This window comes from Elephantulus edwardii, unplaced genomic scaffold (assembly GCF_000299155.1).
Source record: "Elephantulus edwardii isolate Elephantulus edwardi_28Jun2011 unplaced genomic scaffold, EleEdw1.0 scaffold00269, whole genome shotgun sequence".
NCBI lineage: Eukaryota > Metazoa > Chordata > Mammalia > Macroscelidea > Macroscelididae > Elephantulus > Elephantulus edwardii.
This window is the reverse complement of record NW_006400019.1, coordinates 1,926,808-1,948,160: the sequence shown is the minus strand read 5'-3', so window position 1 is coordinate 1,948,160 and position 21,353 is coordinate 1,926,808. Positions and strand designations below refer to the sequence as shown.

At 53.0% G+C, this 21,353-nt stretch overlaps 2 protein-coding genes across 2 annotated transcripts; both read right to left on the bottom strand.

Annotated features, from left to right (window-relative positions):
* Positions 1-4,658: 4,658 nt before the first annotated feature.
* On the bottom strand, positions 4,659-5,369 carry TREX2 (three prime repair exonuclease 2). Its single transcript, XM_006899989.1, has one exon. The coding sequence runs from the start codon at positions 5,367-5,369 to the stop codon at positions 4,659-4,661; it is 711 nt and encodes a 236-aa protein (XP_006900051.1).
* A 1,811-nt stretch (positions 5,370-7,180) lies between these two features.
* HAUS7 (HAUS augmin-like complex, subunit 7) lies at positions 7,181-21,117 on the bottom strand. Its single transcript, XM_006899988.1, has 10 exons — positions 21,022-21,117; positions 20,007-20,122; positions 18,434-18,501; positions 16,677-16,738; positions 15,695-15,786; positions 15,326-15,469; positions 15,140-15,254; positions 14,489-14,713; positions 13,948-14,062; positions 7,181-7,251 (listed from the first exon to the last, which is right to left on the bottom strand). The coding sequence occupies exons 1-10, from the start codon at positions 21,115-21,117 to the stop codon at positions 7,181-7,183; spliced, it is 1,104 nt and encodes a 367-aa protein (XP_006900050.1).
* Positions 21,118-21,353: the final 236 nt, after the last annotated feature.

The following is a 21,353-nucleotide window of genomic DNA, read 5'->3' as shown; positions in this document are numbered from 1 at the left end:
GATGAGGTGGACTGACTCAGTGACTAGGGTAGGTGTGTAGGAGACGGCGGGGTTGGCTCAGGACAGATAGCTTTATCCACTTGCAGTCCCATTGCGAGTGGAGGGTCCTACAAGGGGCTATCAATGACCACTCACTAATTGGAGCAGAGGTTGCTGAAGGTCAGGAATACCACTGCAATATTTTTTTAAAAATTGACTGGTCATTCTGCTTTACCACTTAGTGGCCACGGCCAGATTGCTAAGTGGTTGATTTCAATTCACCGTCATGCCTCAGGGAGTAAGAAGGTCCAAGCAGAGGGAGAGACTGGGAATAATCAAAGATTCCTAATCATGGGTGGCCATGTTGTTGTTGTTGTTGTTGTTGTGTGCGCCATGAGTCTCCTGTGATTCATCGCGACCTATGCACAATAGCCGTGAACTCTGTCCTATCCTGAGCTAATCTCAGTCTCCAACACACCTGCCCCTATTACCCCAGCCATAATGAAAAAAGTTTTGTCAGAATTAACAAAATGTGACACCGAGGCAGAGTGAACACAGGCTGTGGAGGAAATGGCGCCCATAGGCTTGTTTGATGCAGTGTTGCTGGAAGCCTTCCATTGTAAAAGAAAATTACTAAATCTGAAGCACAATGAAGTGGAATGCCTTTTCAAAAGGACTGAAGGAAAGGAGGGGGAGGGCAGAAACCGCTGCATCTGCTCCCTTTAGTCAACACTCAGGGCCCAGCCGCTCTAGCGGGGATGGCGCTTTGTCATCAGAGAAGGAGGCTGGGCTGCGTGAGAGGCTGTCACACACCTTGTCATTGCTGCAGAGCTAAGCCTTCTCTGAAGCCCCTGACTCTGCAGCACCTCCTGCCGCTCTGCCACCCCCACCCCGTTGCAGCAGAGAAGGAGGAAGTCAGAGGAGTCAAATGACGACATGGGCTTCAGCTTGTTTGACTGACTCCTCTTCCCGCAAATAAACCCTTTTTCTGTATCTCTGGGGGTGGGGGTGAACCACATCAAAACTCTTCTCCAGCACCACAACTCAAAGGCATCAATTCTTCTGTCACGCTTAGTCATTGTCCAGCTCTCTAATGCATAGCAAGTAATTGCAAAGACCATGCATGGCCTGTATCAGGAGCACCTTAGTCTCTAGACTGACTTCGTTGCTTTTAAGCATTCTGGAGAGGTCCATGACAGCAGATTTTCCCAATGCAATTCGTCTTTTGATTTCCTGACTGCTGGTATTAAGAGTGTGATTGTGGAACTGAACAAGCTGTAATTGCTGACAACCTCAATCTCTTCACCATCCATCCTGATGCTGCCAATTGGCCCAGTGGTGAGAATCTTTGTTTTCTTGATGTTGAGCCTCAATCCATATTGGAGGCTGCAGTCCTTGACCCTCTGCAGCAAGCACTTCAGGTCTTCTTCAGGTTCAGCAAGCAAGATTGTGTTATCTGCATAATGTAGGTTGTTCATGAGTCTTCTTAAATTTTTTTAAAAATAATACGTTAACATCACAACCTCAGATTGTTATTCCATACAGTTAGAAACTCAAAGCAGACAGCTCGGAATTCCAACTCATAGGAAACGAAGCTGAGCTGTACTGTGCAAACATTAGATCAAGGAGGTAGTCAAAAGACCAGCCACTCTATGTAAAGCAACAGCTGGTCCAGTCCAGAGGGAGCTGCATTTCAAATCCAGTGAGAGCTCCCAGGAGGCAGACGGGCGGTAGCCCCCCGTGCAATTTGCAGCCTCCTGGAAGGCCACTGGAGACTCAGCTGTGGCTTGGTTCTGGCTCCGTGGCACTGGCTGAGTTCTGTGTTCCCACCGTCTGTCAGTTTGCGATCCTGGAAGTTCTGCCAGTTAAGAGCAGCGATGTCAGTGTAAAGACGCGAGTGCACCTGACTCAGGCCCTGGGATTTCCAGTCTCTTACTGTACTTCTGAGAGCTGGACAGTGACTGAGTGCGACAGGTGAAGGACTAACGCCTTTGAGCTGTGGTGCTGGAGAAGCGCACTGAACAGCCCATGAACTGCCAAAGAACAAGTAAGTCTGTCCTGGAGAAAACATAACCAGGGTGCCTGTTGGTGGCAAAGATGGTGAAATTCTTTCCCTCATACTTTGGGCATGTTGTTAGGAAAAAGACATCTTGCTTGGAAAGGTGGAGGTTCAGAGAAAGAAAGGAAGACCCTCAGTGAGATGGACTGACACAATGACTGTGACAATAGGCTCAAGTGTGTAGAGACTATGGGAATGGCGTGGGATGGGGCAGGGCTCACATCCACTGTTCATAAGGTTTCCAGGAATCACAGTTGACTAAATGGCGCGTAATCACAATACATGCCACCAATATTTCAAATACCAGTCATGGCAGACAGCTTTCAGCGGGGCTTCCAGACTAAGACAGCCTGGTGATCTACAGCCAATGAAAGTCCTGCCCAGCACAGCCCTCACGAAGATGACACAGGACAGACTACCTGCCACACTGTTGTCATGCGTAGATGGGTGTTGGGGCCAAACTGACAGCAACTAATAGCAACAGGAAGAGAAACATTTACTAGCCAAGCTACAGAGCACCACAGACTGTGCGAGGTGGAAGACAGTGACATGAAGTGAACAAAGAGAGAACTGAAGTTAACGCAGCAGGAGAAAGACACTGTTGAGGTCAGCTAGAGTTTGAAAAGACAATTGAAATGTATAAAACAATTCTTGCAGAGGAAATGGGCAAAACTATGCACAATTCATATAAAGACACTGCACAAACTGAAAATAATAACATTAAAAAATCTACAGAGTATTAACTACAAAAAGACTCTTAAGCCAAAAGGCGTTTATAAGTTTTTAATTAGCATCTAATAAAATCCCTGAGGAGGACCTGAAGCGCTTGCTGCAGAAGGTCAAGGACGGTAGCCTTTAATATGGATTGAAGCTCAACATTAAGAAGACAAAGATCCTCACCGCTGGGCTGATTGGCAGCATCATGATAGATGGTGATGAGATTGAGATAGTTAACAGCTTCAGTTTGCTTGGCTCCACAGTCAACATTCTTGGTACCAGTAGCCAGAAAATTAAAAGACTAATTGCATTGGGAAAGTTGGCTATCAGAGACCTCTCCATGGTGCTGAAGAGCAATGATGTCAGTCTGGAGACTAAGGTGGGCCTGATCCAGGCCATAATGTTTGTACTTACTTGCTGTGCATCAGAAAGCTGGACAATGACTAAGGAGGATAGGAGAATTGATGCCTTTGAGCTGTGGTGCTGGAGAAGAGTACTGAATATACCATGGACTGCTAAGAAAACAAACAAACAGGTTCATCCTACAGAGGGTGAAACCAGGCTACTCCTTGGAGGCAAGAATTCTGAAGCTCTGTTTGACATACTTTGGGCATGTTGCAAGGAGGGACAAGTCCTTGGAGAGGGTGGAGGGACAGTGCAAGAGAGGAAGACCTGGATGAGATGGACTGACTCAGTGACTGTGGTAATGGGAGTAGGTGTGTCAGAGACAGTGAGATTAGCACAGGATAGGGCAGGGTTTAGGGCTGTTGTACATAGGTCGCTATGAGTTGCAAGTGACTCAACGGCACATAACAACAATAACAATAAAATCCCACATATGCAAAATCTTGAGTGAGAAGTGTGCGAGAGGGGGTGGCAGGATGTGAGGCACAGTGTGTGTGTGGGGGGTGCCCGTGAGTGGGGGTGTCAGCAGTGTAGAAGAAGGAAGGTGGCAAAGTATGGAAGCCCCAGGCAGTCAGAGAGCAGACTCGGAGGAACTGGAAGCCACAGCCCAAGGCTGGGCGTCACAGCAGTGTCACTGCTGAGGGTCAGATACACTTCATGTAGCTGGTGGCCAGGCCAGCCTGTGTCAGCCAAGGCCCCTATTGTGGAGTCTGGCCAGTTAGATAAAGGGGATGTGGCCCTGCTGGAACCCTAGACTGACACTGGTACCCTCAGTCCCCATAATGTCCCTCATCAGTGCTCTCACCCTCTTGACCTACTTAGGGTCCCTGAACGGGCCTGGCTGGTTCAGGGCTTGACCAAGAGTCACTCTGGGGGAGTGGCCACTCCACTCCCTCCTCCCTTAGCCTGCCTCCCTCCTGCGGGGTGCCCTCAGCTCCCCAAGGCCCAGCCGTGAGCAGCTCCAGGTCAGCTGGCATGTTGGATAGAGCCGGATGGGTCTGGCTTCAGCACATGACTACCCACTGGAAGACATCCTCACACCCTGCAGCCCAGGACCTCCCGTGATACGTGTGCACCCCAGAGTCCCGGCTGGCCAGTGGAGCAGAGAAGGCAGCAGCTCTCCAGTCCCCTCCCTGGCACACTGGGCCCAGCTGGAACTGGCATTGCTGAGCAAAGGATATTAGCCTCCTCCCTCTGGCCTGAGCTGACCTCAGGGACCAAATGGGGTACTTCTGGGGCACTGGCAGGTGAGGCAGGAGTCAGTTGCAAAGTTTATTGAGACAGGATGAGAAGCAGGAGCCCCACAGCCCTAGCCAAGTGCTGGGAGTGCCCAGGCTGGCCCGCAGAGTGGGCTCCAGGGAGGGGGAAAAAGGTTCTAGAGATGGGGGAGGCTTGTCACGCACCCAGCGACTCAGGCAGGCTGGCGTGTTGCAGACCTCTCCAGTGGGTCCAGGCCCAGGAGGCCAGCTGGAGGGACGCAGACCGGTGGGCACAGCGCTCAGTCATGCAGACTCAGGGGCTCAGGAGGGGTATACATGGGTCCAATGTGGGCCCAGTGGTGGGGCTGCTCGTCTGCCCAGGCCAGGAGCTCCCCCGCGCGGTGCAGGAAGACCATGAGCAGTGTGTACACATCGCCCTCTGCCGAGTGGGCAGCACTGGGCTCCAGCTGGAAGTAGCGGTGGAAGAGGCTGCCCAGACTGTAGCCCTTCCGGCCCTGGGCCCGAGTGCCATGGCTGTGGGCACGGTCCAGGCCCCGCAGTGCCGGCAGTGTGTCCAGGCAGATGGTGTCTGGGGGCAGATGGGCGCCCAGACGCTGCAGCTCTGTGCACAGCAGTGGGAAGTCATAATCGAAGCCGTTGTGGGCCACGAGGCAGAGGGGGCCCTCCTGGCGGCTGAGGAAGGCCTGAAGGGTGCGCACCACGGCGCCGTCGAAGCTGGCCTTCTGGCATCGCGCCAGGCCCTCGCTGCTCAGGCCTGTGATCTCGCTGGCCTTGGCCGAGAAGGGGCGCTGTGGGCTCATGCAGAGGGTGAGCTTGTCCAGGACCCGAGGCAGCACTGGCATGCCTTTGTCATCCCGCACAAAGTTCTCCAGGGAGGAGCGGTGGACAGCGAACAGGGATATCTCGGCGATTTCCGGGTCCACATTCGGAAGCCCAGTGGCTTCCAGGTCCATGAAGACAAAAGTCTTAGCCCGGGGTGTCTCAGACATGGTGGTGTGCTCACGGAGCTGCTACAGGAAAGGACACGAAGCTGAGAACGCCCGAAGGGCGAGGCCTCCACCAGCCGGTTGGCCCTTGAGCTGTGCAGTCACTCACAGGGGTCAGCCACTGGCCTCAGTGACATGGCAGTTAAAGAGGTACTGTGCTGAAACCTGACGCAAGCCCCCACCCCGCACCCAGGACCCCTGCCTATGTACAGGCAGGCCTGCCTTTGTCCAGGCACCAGTGTCCTCTCCCCTCTGCCGGCATCCTGTGTCTGGAAAGGGAGAGGCCAAAGAGACTTTCAGTGAGGGTCCCCCAGGGGACCTGGGAAGACAAAGCCTCAGCAAGCGCCCCTCACACACACACACACATACATACAGCCGCCCGCTTACCTGGGTGGGCGCCGGCCGGCTTCCTGGTCGCAGGGCACCTGTCCTCTGCGGGCTGCTCCCTCGGCCTTTAATCATCGGCCACAGCCCGCCCCCAGCTGTCTGTTGGGCAACGACTGGGCAGCAGGACCAGTGGGGCCGGCTCGCCACCCCCTCCCTCGCTTGCTCACAGCCACTGGGACAACCCCCCATGTTTACAAAGCGAGGATCTGGCTCCAGGGCCACACAGGTGCTCATGCCACGCTGGGTGCTGGGTGCAGGAACGTGTCATCACAGGTACAGGAGGAAGCGGGAGCCGCCAGGGAGGCCATGGCCACCGCCCAGGCTCGCCTTTTCTGCCCCTGTATCTCCTGTCCACCCTGGGCATCAAGCTGCCCTCTGCATGTGAGTGACATGGGCTCAGGGGGAGATGGCACCGACACTGTTCTACCTATGAATGGGGACAGAGGCTGCCCAGTGGCTCGCCCACCTCCAGGGCTCATGTCCCGCCAGGCTGAGATGCTCTCTGCCTCAGAAGCTTAATGACTATCAGCTCTAACCACTGTCAGGCTGCCAGTCAGCCAGATGGGGGAGGCGGAGAACCGGGGCTCCCAGGAGCTGGGCCACCACGACTAAGTGGCCCTTCCAGTCAAGATGGAGTGGCTGAACCTAGGAGTCCGCCAGGACATGAGCTCTCACCAGTCCCCAGCCCAGGGCCCTGCAGGAAGGGGACAGCAAGGACCTCCCAGGCCCAGAGGAACCTGCCCCAGCACTTGGCATACCTTATGCCAAGACCACAGTGGCTCCAAGCCCATCTGCCTTCCCGCCTCATGGGACAGCAGGCAGGGGATGCCTTGGGAGCCGGATGGTCTTGTTTCCGGGCTTGGCCGCCAAGGAGATTTGGAGACACAAATGGCAGGGGGTGGGAACAGGCTGAATGGGCAGGCTGCAGGCTGGGAGGAAGCGAGACTGTCCCTTGCTCAGAGAAGGGAGGTGGCTGTGACAGGGACACTGCTCAGGGAGATACTGGGTCACTTGGGAAGCTCAGAGCAGCTTCCTGGACAACCAGTCAGGTGACCCCAAGATTTTTCCAGCTGGCACTGAGCAGTCTGGGAAGGAAGAGAAGGAAGCAGCCTCGCCCAGGGAGCCTGCCTGAGCAGGTGCCGGAAGCACTGTGGTGTGGGTGCAGAGAGCTGGGCTAGGGGCCCGCAGAGGTGGGGTGCACACAGGAAGCGAAGGCAAGGGGGCTTCGGAGCAGAGGTGGAAGACCCAACAGTGACCAGCAGAGGGAGGCGTGGAGGCAATAAAAAAACCAGGCGGAGACCATTTCTTAGAATCTGAGTTTTCTTTTCTCTGCCCCCTCCATCCTCTCCTCCCGCTCCCCCTCTCTGAGGAGGGTCAGGCTCCAGGCTCAGGACTGGGGTTGTGGCTGCCTCCTGCTCTAACACCTCCTAGGCAGGGCCTTTGCGCTGGGCCTCACTGAAGAGCTTGTACTGCTGCGAGAGTTCTTGCATTTTGGCAGCTGCAGAGAAAAGCAAAGGCAGACAGCCCTGTGGAGTCCCGTGGGCCAAGCCCCCTGCACAGCAGCAAGGCTGTCTCCACTCCCATTCTCCTGCAGCTCAGCTCCCCAGACTGGTGCCAAACTTCTGCTGGACTCACATGTACGATGCCCAAGGGGAGTCGTCACCTCACCCAGCAGTGTCCGTACCACCCTCTCCCTCCAACCACTAGACCCACTGAGGCAGCAAGCGCTGGCAGGACAAGACCCGGGGTGGAAGGCAGATGAGGGAAGTGCAGGGCGGTCGGCTACAAGTAGTAACAACAGCGATTATGTTAACGAGTGCAGAGTGCAAGGATGGGAAGGATCTCGTTAAGAGCAATTATATACACTGGCAGCAGCCGTGTGGTGACAGTGGTGATTAGTGGAAATGCCAGAGGATCAATCAGGGAGCATGCAGGCCGAGCACGTGGTATCCACGTGGCAGCCGCAGGAGGCCGGAGCCGGGGAGGCCGGAGCCGGGGAGGCCGGAGCCGGGGAGGCCGGAGTGCAGGCTGAGCACTGGCTGCTAGCTAAAGTCTCGGTGGTGTGAACCCACCATCTGTTCTGCAGAAGAAAGGCAAGGCTTTCTACTCCCATTACGGTTTGCTTGGGAAATCCACTGTAAGTTCGTCATGAGTCAGAACCGACTGGAAGGGAACCATCGTGTGCTGGTTAACCGGAAGGTCTGCTCCACAGACAGAAGGGAAGGCGAGAAGGACGGCTTCCATCGAGACTACAGCCTTTGAAACACTGCGTCCTACAGGGTCACAGTCAGTCAGAATTGACTCAGCAACTCAAAGGCTAAAGCCTTGGAAAAGCTCTGATAATTCCAAGACTCTGAAGAATCCCTCGCCACTGATGCCATGACAGCTCGGCATCAAGCCCAGCAGGAAACAATGTGGTGACGAAACACATGACTGAGAAGCCAAGCAGGAGCTACACCGAGACAGACTGTAACCAAACTGTCAAAAGACAGCGACCAAGACAGAAGTGACCCCTCGATTCCCAGGGATCCTCGATTAGATAACCAGAGGCCGTGGAGGAGACGGGGGTGTGTATCAAAAAATACTGCCATTCTGTGTTCAACACAACTGTACGTCAGGAAGAAAGGAGGTAGTAAGACAGTCTCAGACCCCCAAAGACTGTGGCCCTCAGGCACCCCAACCTGGAATGGAACCCATTCTCGGGCATCAGGGTACACCCGAACAACAGACAGAACAACAAACAAGACCAAATGGGAAGTGTTTTCCCAAAACCTAAGTTCATAGGCAAGAAGGAGGGACAAATGGAAACAGGGGATTCAGGGAGGGGTGAGGAAGAGTGCTGTTATACTGTCATGAAACAAAACCCTCACCCAAACCACAATACGATGTCCCAAGAAAGGTGGGGGCAACGGCGCACCGAACAGAAGATTTCAAAGGGCAGCTCAAGAAGACACAGCAAAAAAAAATGCAAAGAGATGGAGTTAAAAACTCAAAAGGGACAACACACTCCACATTTCTCAAGCAGAAATAACACAAAATTCAAGACCTGCATTGCAATACTGACGGAATGAACCCCTGGGAAAAATCTTGAATGACCCAGGAAGCATCAAAAGAAGACAGAAATGACTCATTGTCAGTGACTCATTGTCACTGTACCAAACACGGCATATATTAACAATAGCCAGAAAGCGGAAACCACCCAAACGTTCACCAATCGATGGATCCATCTGTACCATGGACTATAACGGAAGCATACAAGGAATAACCCAGAGCTCTCAGTATCCTATTGCCGTCAAAGTCAACAAGAGGCCAATCCATAGAACTAATAAGTAGATTTGTGGTTGCTAGGAGCTTAGAGCAGAGAGGAAAGAGGACTGACTGCTAGTGGTTAGGAGGTTACCTTCTAGGGTGATGGTTAACAAGCGTAGAACACAAAACAACACCGAAATGAACACTTTAATAGGTGAAATTTACAGGATGTTATTTATGTATCAATATAGTTATAACTGTATATCAATCCATCTCATGCGGGGTCTTCCTCTCCTGCACTGTCCATCCACCCTTCCAAGCATGATGTCCGTCTCCAAGGACCGATCTCGCCTGGCCACGTGCTCAAAGTATGTCAGATGGCGCTTCAAAACCCTAGCCTCCAGGAAAGACTTGGTTTCACCCTCACCGAGACAGACCTGTTTGTTTTCTTGGTGGTCCACAGTATGTTCAAGACTCTTCTCCAGCACCACAACTCAAAGGCATCAATTGAATTGTGAAGACCATGGCCTTGATCAGGTGCACCTTAGTCTCTAGTCTGACATTCTTGCCCCTGAGAGGTTTCTGACAGCATATTTTTCCAATGCAATTTGTCTTTTGATTTCCTGGTACAGTAACTGCGGCAGTGGGGCAGGTGTGTCGGGGTCAGTGGGACTGGCTCAGGACAGGGCAGACCTCAGAGCTATCGTACACAGAGTCGCTATGAGTCACAGGCGACAGGACGGCACATACAGCAAGAAAAGCATTATTATAAAGGGAGAAAAGATGAGAAGGTTGGTTTTACTGTCTTTCATTGAGTTTGTTTTACTGTTTGTGTTCTAATTTCTGTTAGTGGTTCAGGAATCAAAGAAAATTGGAAGAGAACTTTAAAAGCCACATTTTTTAATACAGAGGTCAATGGAGGGGTGCATGTATTTCCAAATAATTGTGTATCCACACAGGATATAATGAAATTAGGGCCCCATCGCACCACACGTAAATTCAGTTTAAGCATAATAATGGCATAATATGAAATGATGCTAGAAATCTCTGGAAAATAACACCTGACACTATCCTCATGATGGTGGAATAGAGAAGTATGTCTTCTCTACCTGGAGGAAAGGTCAGATAAACCTGTTATCATTAAGTGCTGTCAAGCAGAAGCTGACTCCGAGCTAACCCTCCAGCAGGTTTTCAGAGGCTGTAAATTGCATGAAAGGAGACTGGTCATCCTTCTTTTGTACAGCAACTAATGGATTCGAACTACGTGCCTTCGGGATTGCAGGGCAGCTTCTTACCACTAGGTCAAAGCTACTGTACAGTAAAAGGTCACAGAAAAGGCATGACAATAAAAGCCACATAGTGGAAACGTTCTCTCTGTACTTCAAAGAGCACCCAAGGATATGTATCCCCAAGATAAAACGGGCTACAGATCAGAGAAGAGATGCAACTCCGGAGAAAGGGGAGTCAAAATGGAATAGGCCCTTCACAAAAAAGAAAATGTCAGTGATCAATTAGTGAAGGAAAAGATGTAATCAGAGATATGCAAGATAGAAACACCACCCACTGTGTGCGTGTGCAGGCGGGCACACAGGAGGGACAATCTGGCAATACTGACCAATAGTGAAGATTCTGAACACTTACCCGCGAAGCAATAATTCTGCCCTAGGATGACTTCCTAAAAAACCTTATAGCATGAAAGAATCCTAATCAAAATGGGGGAAATATAGAAGAGAATTTAAAATTCTCATGGATTCCAGACTTTTCTGGAACCGTTGAGGGTAGAACCCCTGAAACTACTGCCCTGAAACCACCTTTAAACCTCAAAGCAACACTATCCTCTGAAAAACCAAGCAACAGGAAAGAGAATGTTTTGAGCACTATGCTCTTTTAAGAACTATTTATCCAGCAATCTAATGCACAAAGTCAGCAAACAATGTCCTTCATACCACATACAAGAAAAAGTTTGCTGAAGATTATTTAAAAATGGTTGCAACAGAACATTCAGAGGGAAATGCCACATAATGCAAGCTGGATTCAGAAGAGGTCAGGGCACCAGGGATATCAATGCTGACGTCAGATGGACCTTGACTGAAAGCAGAAAATACCAGAAAGATGTTTGTTTACCTGTGTTTTCGTCACTATGCAAAGCCATCTGACTGTGTGGATCATAATAAATTATGGATAACATTGAGATGAATGGGACTTCCAGGATACTTAATAGTGCTTATGTGAAAGCTATACCTAGACAGATGTCCAAATAGAACAGGAGAACACTGCATGGTTTTAAAGTCAGGAAAGATGTGGGTCAGGGTTGTTTCCTGAATCAGGCCGTGGTCATCACAATTATTTGCTATGCATCAGAAAGCTGGAAAGAGTACTGAATATACCATTGACTCCTAGGAGAACAAACAGGTTCTTCCTGGAGAGGGTGAAACCAGGCTGCTCCTTGGAGGCAAGGATTCTGAAGTTTTGTCTGACATACTTTGGGCATGTTGCAAGGAGGGACCGGTCCTTGGAGAGGGATGTCATGTTTGGGAGGGTAAAGGGACAGTGCAAGAGAGGAAGACCCTGGATAAGACAGAATGACTAAGTGACTGGAATAACGGGGGTAGGTGTATCAGAGACAATAAGGTTGACACAGGATAGAGCAGGATTTAGGACTGTTGTACATAGGGTCGCTATGAGTCACAAGCAACTCAACAGCACATAACAACAACAATTAAATCTATATATTGAACAAATCACTTGAGAAACTGAACTCTATGAGGAAGAATGTGGCATCAGAATTGGAGGAAGACTCTTCAATAACCTGCGTTATATAGATGACACAACCTTGCCTGCAAAAAGTGAAGACTTTTAACTGAAGAAGATCAAAGACTATATGGCCTTCTATAGATTGGATTACATCTCAACAACACAAAGACAAAAGTCCTCACCACTGGACCATAGGCAGCATCATTACAGATGGGGAAAGACTTAATTTGTCAACGATTTCATCTTGCTTGGATCCACAATCAACACCTTTAAAACAACAGTCAGGAGATCAGGAGATGTATTGTACTGGGAAAGTCTTGTCAGAGACCTCTCTAAATTACTGAGGAGCAATGATGTTAGCTGAAGACTAAGGAGTAACTGATTCAGGCCATGGTCTTCCCAGTCACTACCTATATGTCTGAGAGCTGGACAATGACTAAGGAAGGCAGAAGAAGAATTGATGCCTTTGAGCTGTGGTGCTGGAGAAGAACCTTGAACATACCATCGACTGTCAAAAGAACCAATAGGATGTCTTAGAGAGGGTGCAGCCAGAGTGCTCTGTTCACCTCACATACATTGGGCAGGTTGCTAGAAGAGGCTACTCCTTGGGGAGAGACATCACGCTTGGAAAGGTGGAGGCTCGGCGAAAGAGCAGAAGAAATCATAGCAAAAACTCGGACTGGACTAGCGTGTCACCATTCAGTGTTACTTAGGGAACAAGAAAACACTGTTAATGAGGCCAGAAGAGGGAGCCTCATAGAAAATAGGTCAGACAGGATGATTACGCTCAGTGGATGAAAGAAATCCAACCGCAGCACAGGCTGGAGGCCATCTTGGAAGGCATTTTTCTCTCTCATCATCTCTATTTTCTACAGTTTGTGCTTTTATTTTTTTAATCTGTCAAGGGCATTCCTCCCTCTCAAGGGAAGGAAAATTTTGTTCGTTAGAAAAATAAAATTTAAAAAATGAAAAAAACTTCTTGTTGTTGTTATGTGCCATTGAGTCGCTTGCATAGCAACCGTATGTACAAGAGCTCTAAACGCTGTTCTATCCTGTGCCAACCTCGCCATCTCAAACGCACTTATTCCCACCACTCCAGTGACAGAATCGATCCATCTCATCGAAGGTCTTCCTCTCCTTTGCCGTCCCTCTACTCTGCCAAACATGATGTCCCTCTTACCTCAATAAGATCCATCAAATCAATAAATTAAAATTAACAAAATGAAACAGAAACCATTTGACAGGTCTTCAAGTCAGAGAGCTCGTCACATGGCCCAGCAAGTTTCCCCCAGTGTATGATGGGCCCCTTTTACGTGGCCTATCCCGCCATGGCTAGGGTGCTCTCTGGAGGGGCTGACAAGTTCCCTGCATTTTCTATAGCAGGGCTGGGGTGACAGGCTGAAAGGTCAAAAGTCAGACACAGGTCTGCTTGTGGGCAGAGTCGAGACAGGATGTCCTGACTAAAGAACTGTATCCTGAGAGTTCCTGATCCTGAACTGTAACCTAGACCTTTCCTAAGAAACTCCAAAAGCATTAGCATTATCCATTGCAGAGACAAGGAGCCCACCCGGGGAGGAACAGCTGAGGTCAAAACTAGAAGACAGGGACGCAGGCTGAGGCATGTCTGACCTCCCGTCAGCGCAGCTGACGTGGTGAGTCAGTGCTGACGCTGGAAGGCTCACTGGCCCTCACGAAGGCCCGAGGTCAGGTGCCCCTGCCCTACAAAGCCTACAATAGCGCCTGTGTCCATGGCAGCAGCAGGAATAACAGCCTCAGTGCCCACCAATGGCTGAGTGAGGTGCTGTCCTCCATGACGCAACATCACTCGGCAGGGAAAGAAATGAAACCACCACATGCCTTGACTCAGTGAGCCCCCGAAACCACGACACTGGAACTGTCACAACCAGACAGACGCAGAGACCAAAGTTGTGTAGCAGTGACCTGGAGCTTGGGACAGGGAAATAGGGTGGCACTGCAGGGGAAAGAGGGTGCCCCAGGCCCTAAATGTGAGGAGAGCCCCTGAATTGTGCTGAGACAGATGGCCAACAAGGTCAGTTCATGTCAAAGAATGAGAAGAAAGCAAGGCCCAGATGCTTCCTTTGCACTGCAAACCTTGGCCAGGAGATCAGAGTGCCCACGCACTGCAGGGCCTTGATGGGGTGGCTCTAGAGGCATGGAGGGGACCTCTTACCTAGACTCATCACAGAGCTGCCACTGTCCCAGCAGAGGGCCTCACTGTGCTGCTTGGCCACTGTGCCCATGGCCCTCATGGAGGCATCGGTGACTTCCACAACAGCCATTAGCATCTGGGAAGGAGGACGGGGTGGGGCCAGAGGAGGGAGGTATGAGTGCCAGTGTTTCAGTGCACAGCTCCCCTCTCAACTCCCCCTCTTAAGCCCCACCCAGCTTGAGGGCCACCCTCCAGGGCCTGCCACCTAGCCCACTCCAGCAGACAGAATCCTAACGAAAGTCTCCTTTTAGGGTGGCATCTGGGGACCTGACACAAGCTACAGCTTCTCCCTGACTTGCCCCGTTTGGCTCTCAGTCAAAGCATGAAACCGGAGGAATGGCGTGAAGACTACAGCCCTCCATGGGTCCCAATGACCTTCTGTCCTGGCACTCTAGAGTGGGACAATCTACTTGAGGTCACCCACCCACTCCCACCCACGGCCCTCAAAAGGAGCTGCCCCTGAGTGCCGGGGGACAGCTGGGGAGGGAAGAGGAGCTCTTACTTGTTGGCAGGAAGTCAGAGCCTGGTGGACAGCCTGGATGATGGGACCACAAGGGTGGAGGTGGGCACCTGGGCGCTGACAGCACTCCCCCAGCTCATCGCCATACACTTGGAGAAAGGCTAGCATGAGCTGGTGGAAGTCGGAGACGACTAGGCGCAGCCTCTGTTCCAAAGTGCTGGGGTCGGCGGCAGCCACTGCAGCCCCTTCCTTATGCTGAGGGAAGTGCTGCCAAACAAACCAGTGGCCCGTTTGCTGCTAGCTCCTGGGGCACCCAGTACCTTCCTCCCCTGGGTAGCTCCTGGCTGCATTGGCCACAGCCAAGCTGGGCCGAAGGATTCCGGAGCAGGCAGCAGGCAAGGAGCCGCAGAGAGGGGCAGAGAAAGCCCTGGAACAGGACCTGACGCTTCTGGAAGCCACCCCCGACCTCAGGGTCAGTCCAGCAAGGAAGCAGGGGTCAGCACAGACAACACGCATCAGGGCCTGGCGGGCCCGTCACTGGACCAGGAGAATCCCCGCTAGTGCAGTCCACTGCCCGAATCTCACCTCGGTAACGAGTTTGTGCGTCAAGGATTCTAAACCCCGCACAGGCCGCACCTCACTTAGGCCTCCTTGCCTCCCCATCTCAGGACAGCTACCACTCCGGGGGTGCACCTGGGCCTGGAGGGCCTGCAGCCTGGCCGTGCTCTCCTGCAGCCGCAGGACCAGCTCCGCCAGCTCCCTCTCCTCCTGTTGCTCCGAACAGAGGCCTGGCCTGCGGGAGAAGGCACTGGTCAGCCCACGCTGCCAGCACGCTGAGGACCCCACCCCAGGGCCAGGCCCAGACGGAGCGAAGCTTACTGCTGCTGGTCAAGGAGGTCCTGCCCCTCCATGGGCCACAGGTCACGTTCAGGGCTCAGGAGTGTCTGCAGGTTGGGGTCGGACAGGAGGTCCCCCAGCAGCATTTGGTTCTTCTCTCTAGTAGCGCGGAAGTGCTGCTCGGCACTGCAAAGCACAGGCCCTGCTTGATCCAGAGCCTGCGCAGCTCAGCACTAGCCCATGAGCCCTGGGGCTGGGTCTAGGCTCCCTTGGGAAAATGGGGGTGTTGGGACTTGGTGCCCAGCCAGAGCCTCTAGCACCAGCTCAGCTTTGGGGTCCAGTGTGGGCCAGGAGGCAAGTGGGCCAAGGACTCCTGTTCACTGGCATGCCGGGGACCGCCCGTCCCTTTACCTGGAGCCAGGGGAGCAGCAGAGGTCCAGGCCCTGGATGGCATCTAGCATCTGGTCCATAAAATACAGCTGCCTCTGGGCACAAGCACAGCCCTGCAAAGGGAAGCCCGCTTGCAGCCCAGCCCTGACTCAGGGACCCGCGGGATTCAGGACAGCGTGAAAGGGCCAAACTCAACAAGGGCACTCTGGAAAGATCCAGAAGGAATCCCTGAAAGCCAGACTTGACCATGCCCAGGCTCAGCTGACGGTGCAAAGCTGGAGGGCTCCCAGCACTTCTCCACCCCGTGACTACCCAGCTGCCTAGCCGGAAGAGCACTCTTGGGGCCACTGGGGAGCAAGGAGCTGAAGGAGAGGGGTCCTCGTGGCGCATGCACAGGCCATATCAGAGGAGTAAAGGGGTATAACCCACTTGGGGGCTACAACTGAACACTAGACCAAAACTCAAGCGCACGGGATGGAGTCGGTTCCGATTTCGAGTGACCTTGCGGGACCAAGTGGTCCCAAGGCTGTGAAGCTTCGCCAGATTCATCACTAAATGCTTTAACTCCACTGTCACCAGGACTGAGAGGTGGGTTCTAAAATAGCAGCAGAGGGGTCTGTGCTATGACTGGAATCCTGGCCACATGATTCTGCATATAAGTGCACACACAGACACACACCGTATAGACTTGACTGTGGGACCATACTCAGAGAAGAGGGCCCCCACCTCCCCAGCTATTTCCTACAACCTCCTGTGAACCCATGCACATTTTAAAGATTTCTCAAAGCTCTGCAAGACTACTGGGAGCTTTTTGATAGTGGGAGGTGCTCCCCCAGCATGTGGAAGGGAGCACTTGGGGTTAGCGGGGATAGTGCTACACCATCTGTCACCTATTTCCCAGCGTGACAATCACTGGCCAGCGAAGTACTTTGCCTCTCTGCTTGGACCTTCTACACCAGAGACCCACACCCACCAGCGTCCCTTGTGTGGGGTCCCCTCTCACCATCACGAGGTCCTGGTCCTCTGGCCCACACAGCATCAGCTCTTGGCCGAGTTTCACCATCTCTGTCAGAGCAAAAGGATCCTGTTACTGCCACCGAATTCAGACTTCTGGCTTCCAGAGCCAGAGCACGCGTCCCTTCCACAGGGTCAGGCGCTCCATGACTCAGAGTGACCCTAAGAACAAAAGGCCTGAAGCCTTTCTATACCTGCCATAGTTTCTCTAAGTTCATAGAGTTTCCAGAGGCATGTTGTTTAGGAAGTGGATGCTACTCCTGCTTCCAAACCTGTCTTAAACTGGGAGCTCCGTCAATCACCGTCCACTATAGGCAACTGCTATGGCATTTAACACCCCAAAGGCACAAGGTTCAGCAACACAACCACCGCAGGTTATCTCAGTACAGCAAACTGACAGAAGAATGCTGTATGACTTAGAACTATGTTCCTCCCAACACTCCTTCACAATCAAATACCCCACTGGTTCTCGCCAAAGTGTCCATCTTAGAGCATCATGCTACTGTTGTTGTTATTGTGCCGTCGAGTTGCCTGAGACTCATAGTGACCCTATATACAATAGCCCTAAACCCTGCTCTATCCTGTGCCAATCTTATTATCTCTGACACAGCTAACCCCATTACCCTAGTCACTCAATCAATCCATCTCATCGAGGGTCTTCCTCTCCTGTACTGTCCCTCGACCCTCCCAAGCATGATGTCCCTCTCCAAGGACCGGTCCCTCCTTGCAACATGTCCAAAGTATGTCAGACAATGCTTCAGAGTCCTTGCCTCCAAGGAGCAGCCCGGCTTCACCCTTTCCAGGACAAACTTGTTTGTTCTCTTAGCAGTCCATGGTATATTCAATACTCTTCTCCAGCACCACAGCTCAAAGGCATCAATTCCCCTTCTATCCTCCCTAGTCATTGTCCAGTTCTCTGACGCATAACAAGTGATTGCAAAGACCATGGCCTGTATCAGGCGCACCTTAGTCTCCACACTGACATCGTTGCACTTCAGCACTTTAGAGAGGTCTCTAACTGCAGACTTTGCCACTGCAATACGTCTTTTAATTTCCTGGCTGCTGGTGCCAAGATTATCAACTGTGGACCGAAGCAAACCAAAACTGTGAACAATCGCAAGATCTCTTCACCACCCATCATGATGCTGCCAATTGACCCAGTGGTGAGAATCTTTGTCTTCTTGATATTGAGCCTCAGTCGATGCTGAAGACTGCAGTCTCTGACCTTCCACAGCAAGCGCTTCAGGTCCTCCTCAATTTCAGCAAGCAGGGTTGTGTCATCTGCATAACACAGATTACGGATGAGTCTTCCTCCAATCCTGATGCCACATTCCTCCTCATAGAGCCCAGCCTCTATGGGATAATCTGTTCTGCATATATATTGAAAAGGTATGGAGATAGGTCACATCCCTGGCGTACACCCTTCCCAATTTTGAACCATGCAGTGTTTCCTTGCTCTGTTCTGACGACTGCCTCCTGGTCCAAGTATAGGTTTCACATTAGCATGAACAAGTGTTCTGAAATTCCCATTCTTCTCAGAGTCAGCCACAGTTTGTTATGGTCCACACAGTCAAATGCCTTTGCATAATCATGCTACTGCTATCCCAAAACCCAGGGTTCTCCTCCTCTGCACAGCTCTCACCTGGCAGCTGATTGCGCACCCCAGACCAGGAGAAAGGGATCCCTCTGGCCCACCTGGACAGAGGGGTCAGCAGTACAGGGTGTCGTTCCCATGGGCACACCTACCTTGGATCTTCCACTCTGTCTGGGTCCCCTTCAGACAGCTGAACTTGTCCTGTAAGGAGGGACAGACCCTATGGGGAGCAACAGGACAAGTCAGATGGAAAGGCCACCCAGAAGCTGAGTGCCCACCCATGGTCTTCTCCAAACGTCTCAGAAGATGAAGGGCAAAGACCTCTGGGGTCTCAGCTCAAAACACCTTTCTCTGAAGGATGAGAGTCGCTTTCCTTTAAAGCATGATATGACTTGGTTCCAAGTGGGCATGCCAGTCCCCAGACACAGACTGCCCATCAAGCTCCCTTCTCAGGATGGGGCCAGCAAGTGCTGGGACCGAAGCACACTGCCGCTCCAGAACATTTTGCCATGACTGTGGGTTCATAGTGCTTTCAACAGAGGGAGGGGCTTTCATGCATGAAAAAAATGTCATTGTGTGGGGTATTGAAGCAGGGCCGGCCCACAAGCTGTCCATAGTTTTTGTACATAAAGCTTTATTAGGACTCCTGCCTGTTCATTCCATGCTACAAGAACACATGGGGACTCCGAGTCCCAAGCCTGCAGGAAGGACAGGTCCAGGCAATATCTGGGCTGGCCATGTGGCTTCCTCAAGCCCCTAAACACGATGCCTGAGAGCCTGGCCACAAAGCGTCATCATGCTGGGACTCTGAGGGCTAGAACCTGAGGCCTGAGCAGCCACGGGTGGCCTCAGTCACCATCAGGGCCACCATCTGCCTGAACACCTCCTTCAGACAGGAAGAGGAGATGGTTAGCCCTGCCCCTGGACAACAGGGCTGCTCACAAGAGAGTTCACTTGCCCCAGTTCTCCAAAGCTGACCGACTTCCCAAAAGGGTTTAGACTCCTGCCCAATGGGGAGTTCCAAATCCTCCTGCTCACCTCTGGAGGCCTGGAAAGTTTGCCTATCCATAGGTGGGCGAGGAGGGGAGTGGCACTGGAAAGACAGCTGCCACTAGCGTCAGAGGGAACCCATTGCTCACACTCCACAGGCCTCCATAGGCCTTCTGGGCCTTCCCCAAGCGCTCAAAGCCAGGCTTGGGCTGCCAAGGTCCCTGCTGGTCACAATTCCACAGCAAGCCTCAAGCCAGTTCGGGTCTCCAACCTGGAAGGCAAGGCTCTGAGGCACACTCAAGCCTGAAGGCTACTCAGGGGCCAAGCTCAGCATGTCCACTAGGTGGCGAGCTAGCGTCCAGCCCCGGGGCTTCCAGGCGCCCTGCGCACACCGTTCACCTCGGGCCTTCAGGGAGGGTGGGCTGCAGCCAGTGAGCGACTGCACATGACAAACCCTGTCCCATAGGGTCGCACACAACTGTTGATTTCTTGTTTAGGGGCCGGAGAGCGGTTCGCTCCACCCCTGGTCTAGAGTGAGGACCTCGTGGTGTGCGCACAGAATGGGGCTGCAAACCGAGGGCAGTTGCTCTGCGGGAAAATGGTGGGCAGTTTCCTCCGAAACCCAGCGGTTGTTTGTTGAGTCGTAGTGCAGTCTGCAACAGGAGGTTTGCATTGGTGGTCTCCCTGGGTCCCGGGGAGGATCTGAGTGTGGGACGAGGAAGAGGAGGGTATTACCGGACAAACAGCCACTCCAGGATGTCCAGACGGTACTTGGAGGGGCTGCAAAGCAGTTCCTGGATCGTCTGTGGCTCCGAGACTTGCAACCCAATGAGGAAGGGGCAGTCTAGGTTCTGTGAGAGGGAACAGCGCCAGGGAGTTTGACATTGCCGCCCTTCCTACTCACATCCCCACGACTGTCACCACCCCAAAGCCCATCATCCTTGCCTCCTTTCCGTGAGCGCAGCTCTGCACCGAAGGCAGGGCTTTGGAGGAAGCCCGCTTGGCCTTCCACACAGACCCTCGGGCTAGGAGACCAAATGGGGGGGGGGGCAGGCGACGGAGGAGCCAGGCCGGAGGGTGGAGCACGAAAGGGAAGAGTGGGAAGAGCACAGTGGGGCGGGGCGTCTCGAGAGGAGCGAGGAGGGGTCAAGAGTGTGAGAGTGCGCAGGTGGGCTTGCTACCTGGCCTCTGGCTGCCACTCCCTTCCCAGAAGAGACCCCTGGCTGACTGGCCAGCGGGTTTTCCCAGGCAGTAAATCATATGGGAGGAAATTACCCACCCTTCTCGTGCAGAGAAGCTGACGGATTAGAATCATATGCCTCTGAGTTGTCAACACACTCCTTACCACTAGGGCCACGAGATGTCCCCAGTCGAGTTTTATAGCTGACCATCCAGTGGGTTTTTACTCGCACGAGGGGAGACTGCCCCGCCTTCTCCCCTTCTCCCGCGGGGCAACTGGTAGATTCAAGCCGCGTTCTTTAGGGATCGCAGCGTAGCTTTTCACCACTAGGTCACCAGAGACCCCCAAAATTTTGTGATAGGACTGTCCCATGCCCCTTGGGATCAGAGTGCTTCTAGTGTCCAGGCCATGGTCGTGCCCGATCGAGCCGGGTCACGGCAATGCGCGGAGGAGTGCCCCATCGCGGGGAGATGGCCCGGCTGGATAGCCAACCCGGGCCTCGTGGCCCGCCGCCCCTACCTCGCCCACCAGCCCGCTCCCTCCCTGGGGCTCTCTCCCAGCCAACGGCACCTTCAATTTCCTGAACACGGTCACAGCCATCTGGAGAGCAAACTCGGCGGTCCCGGGACTCCCAGCGCCACCGCCCAGTGCGCCTAGCTCGGCCATGGTTCCCGCGCTGAGCAGCAAAGGGTCTCACTGGCCAGCGAGAAAGCCAATAAATAGCGCCCGCGGCGGGCGCGGATTTCAGGGAAGGGACGTTCGGGTAAGGGGCCGCGTCTGCGGAGCCGACCGCCCTCACCGCGCCTCCTCATTGGTCAGACGCCACGCGCAGCACCCTCCTCCTGCGCGCGTCGCTCCGCCCCGAGGCCTGCGGAGTGAGCCTGCATGGGGCGGGGCGGCCA

What these genes read in the sequence shown, in the direction of transcription:
- HAUS7 (XM_006899988.1), bottom strand. Translation starts at nt 21,117, where the DNA reads ATGGCCGAGCTAGGCGCACTGGGCGGTGGCGCTGGGAGTCCCGGGACC. An exon ending in GACCTCCTTGACCAGCAGCA is followed by an intron (nt 15,255 to 15,325) that starts GTAAGCTTCGCT and finishes TGGGCTGACCAG; the next exon opens with TGCCTTCTCCCGCAGGCCAG. An exon ending in CAGCTCTGTGATGAGTCTAG is followed by an intron (nt 7,252 to 13,947) that starts GTAAGAGGTCCC and finishes TTTTCTCTGCAG; the next exon opens with CTGCCAAAATGCAAGAACTC.
- TREX2 (XM_006899989.1), bottom strand. Translation starts at nt 5,369, where the DNA reads ATGTCTGAGACACCCCGGGCTAAGACTTTTGTCTTCATGGACCTGGAA.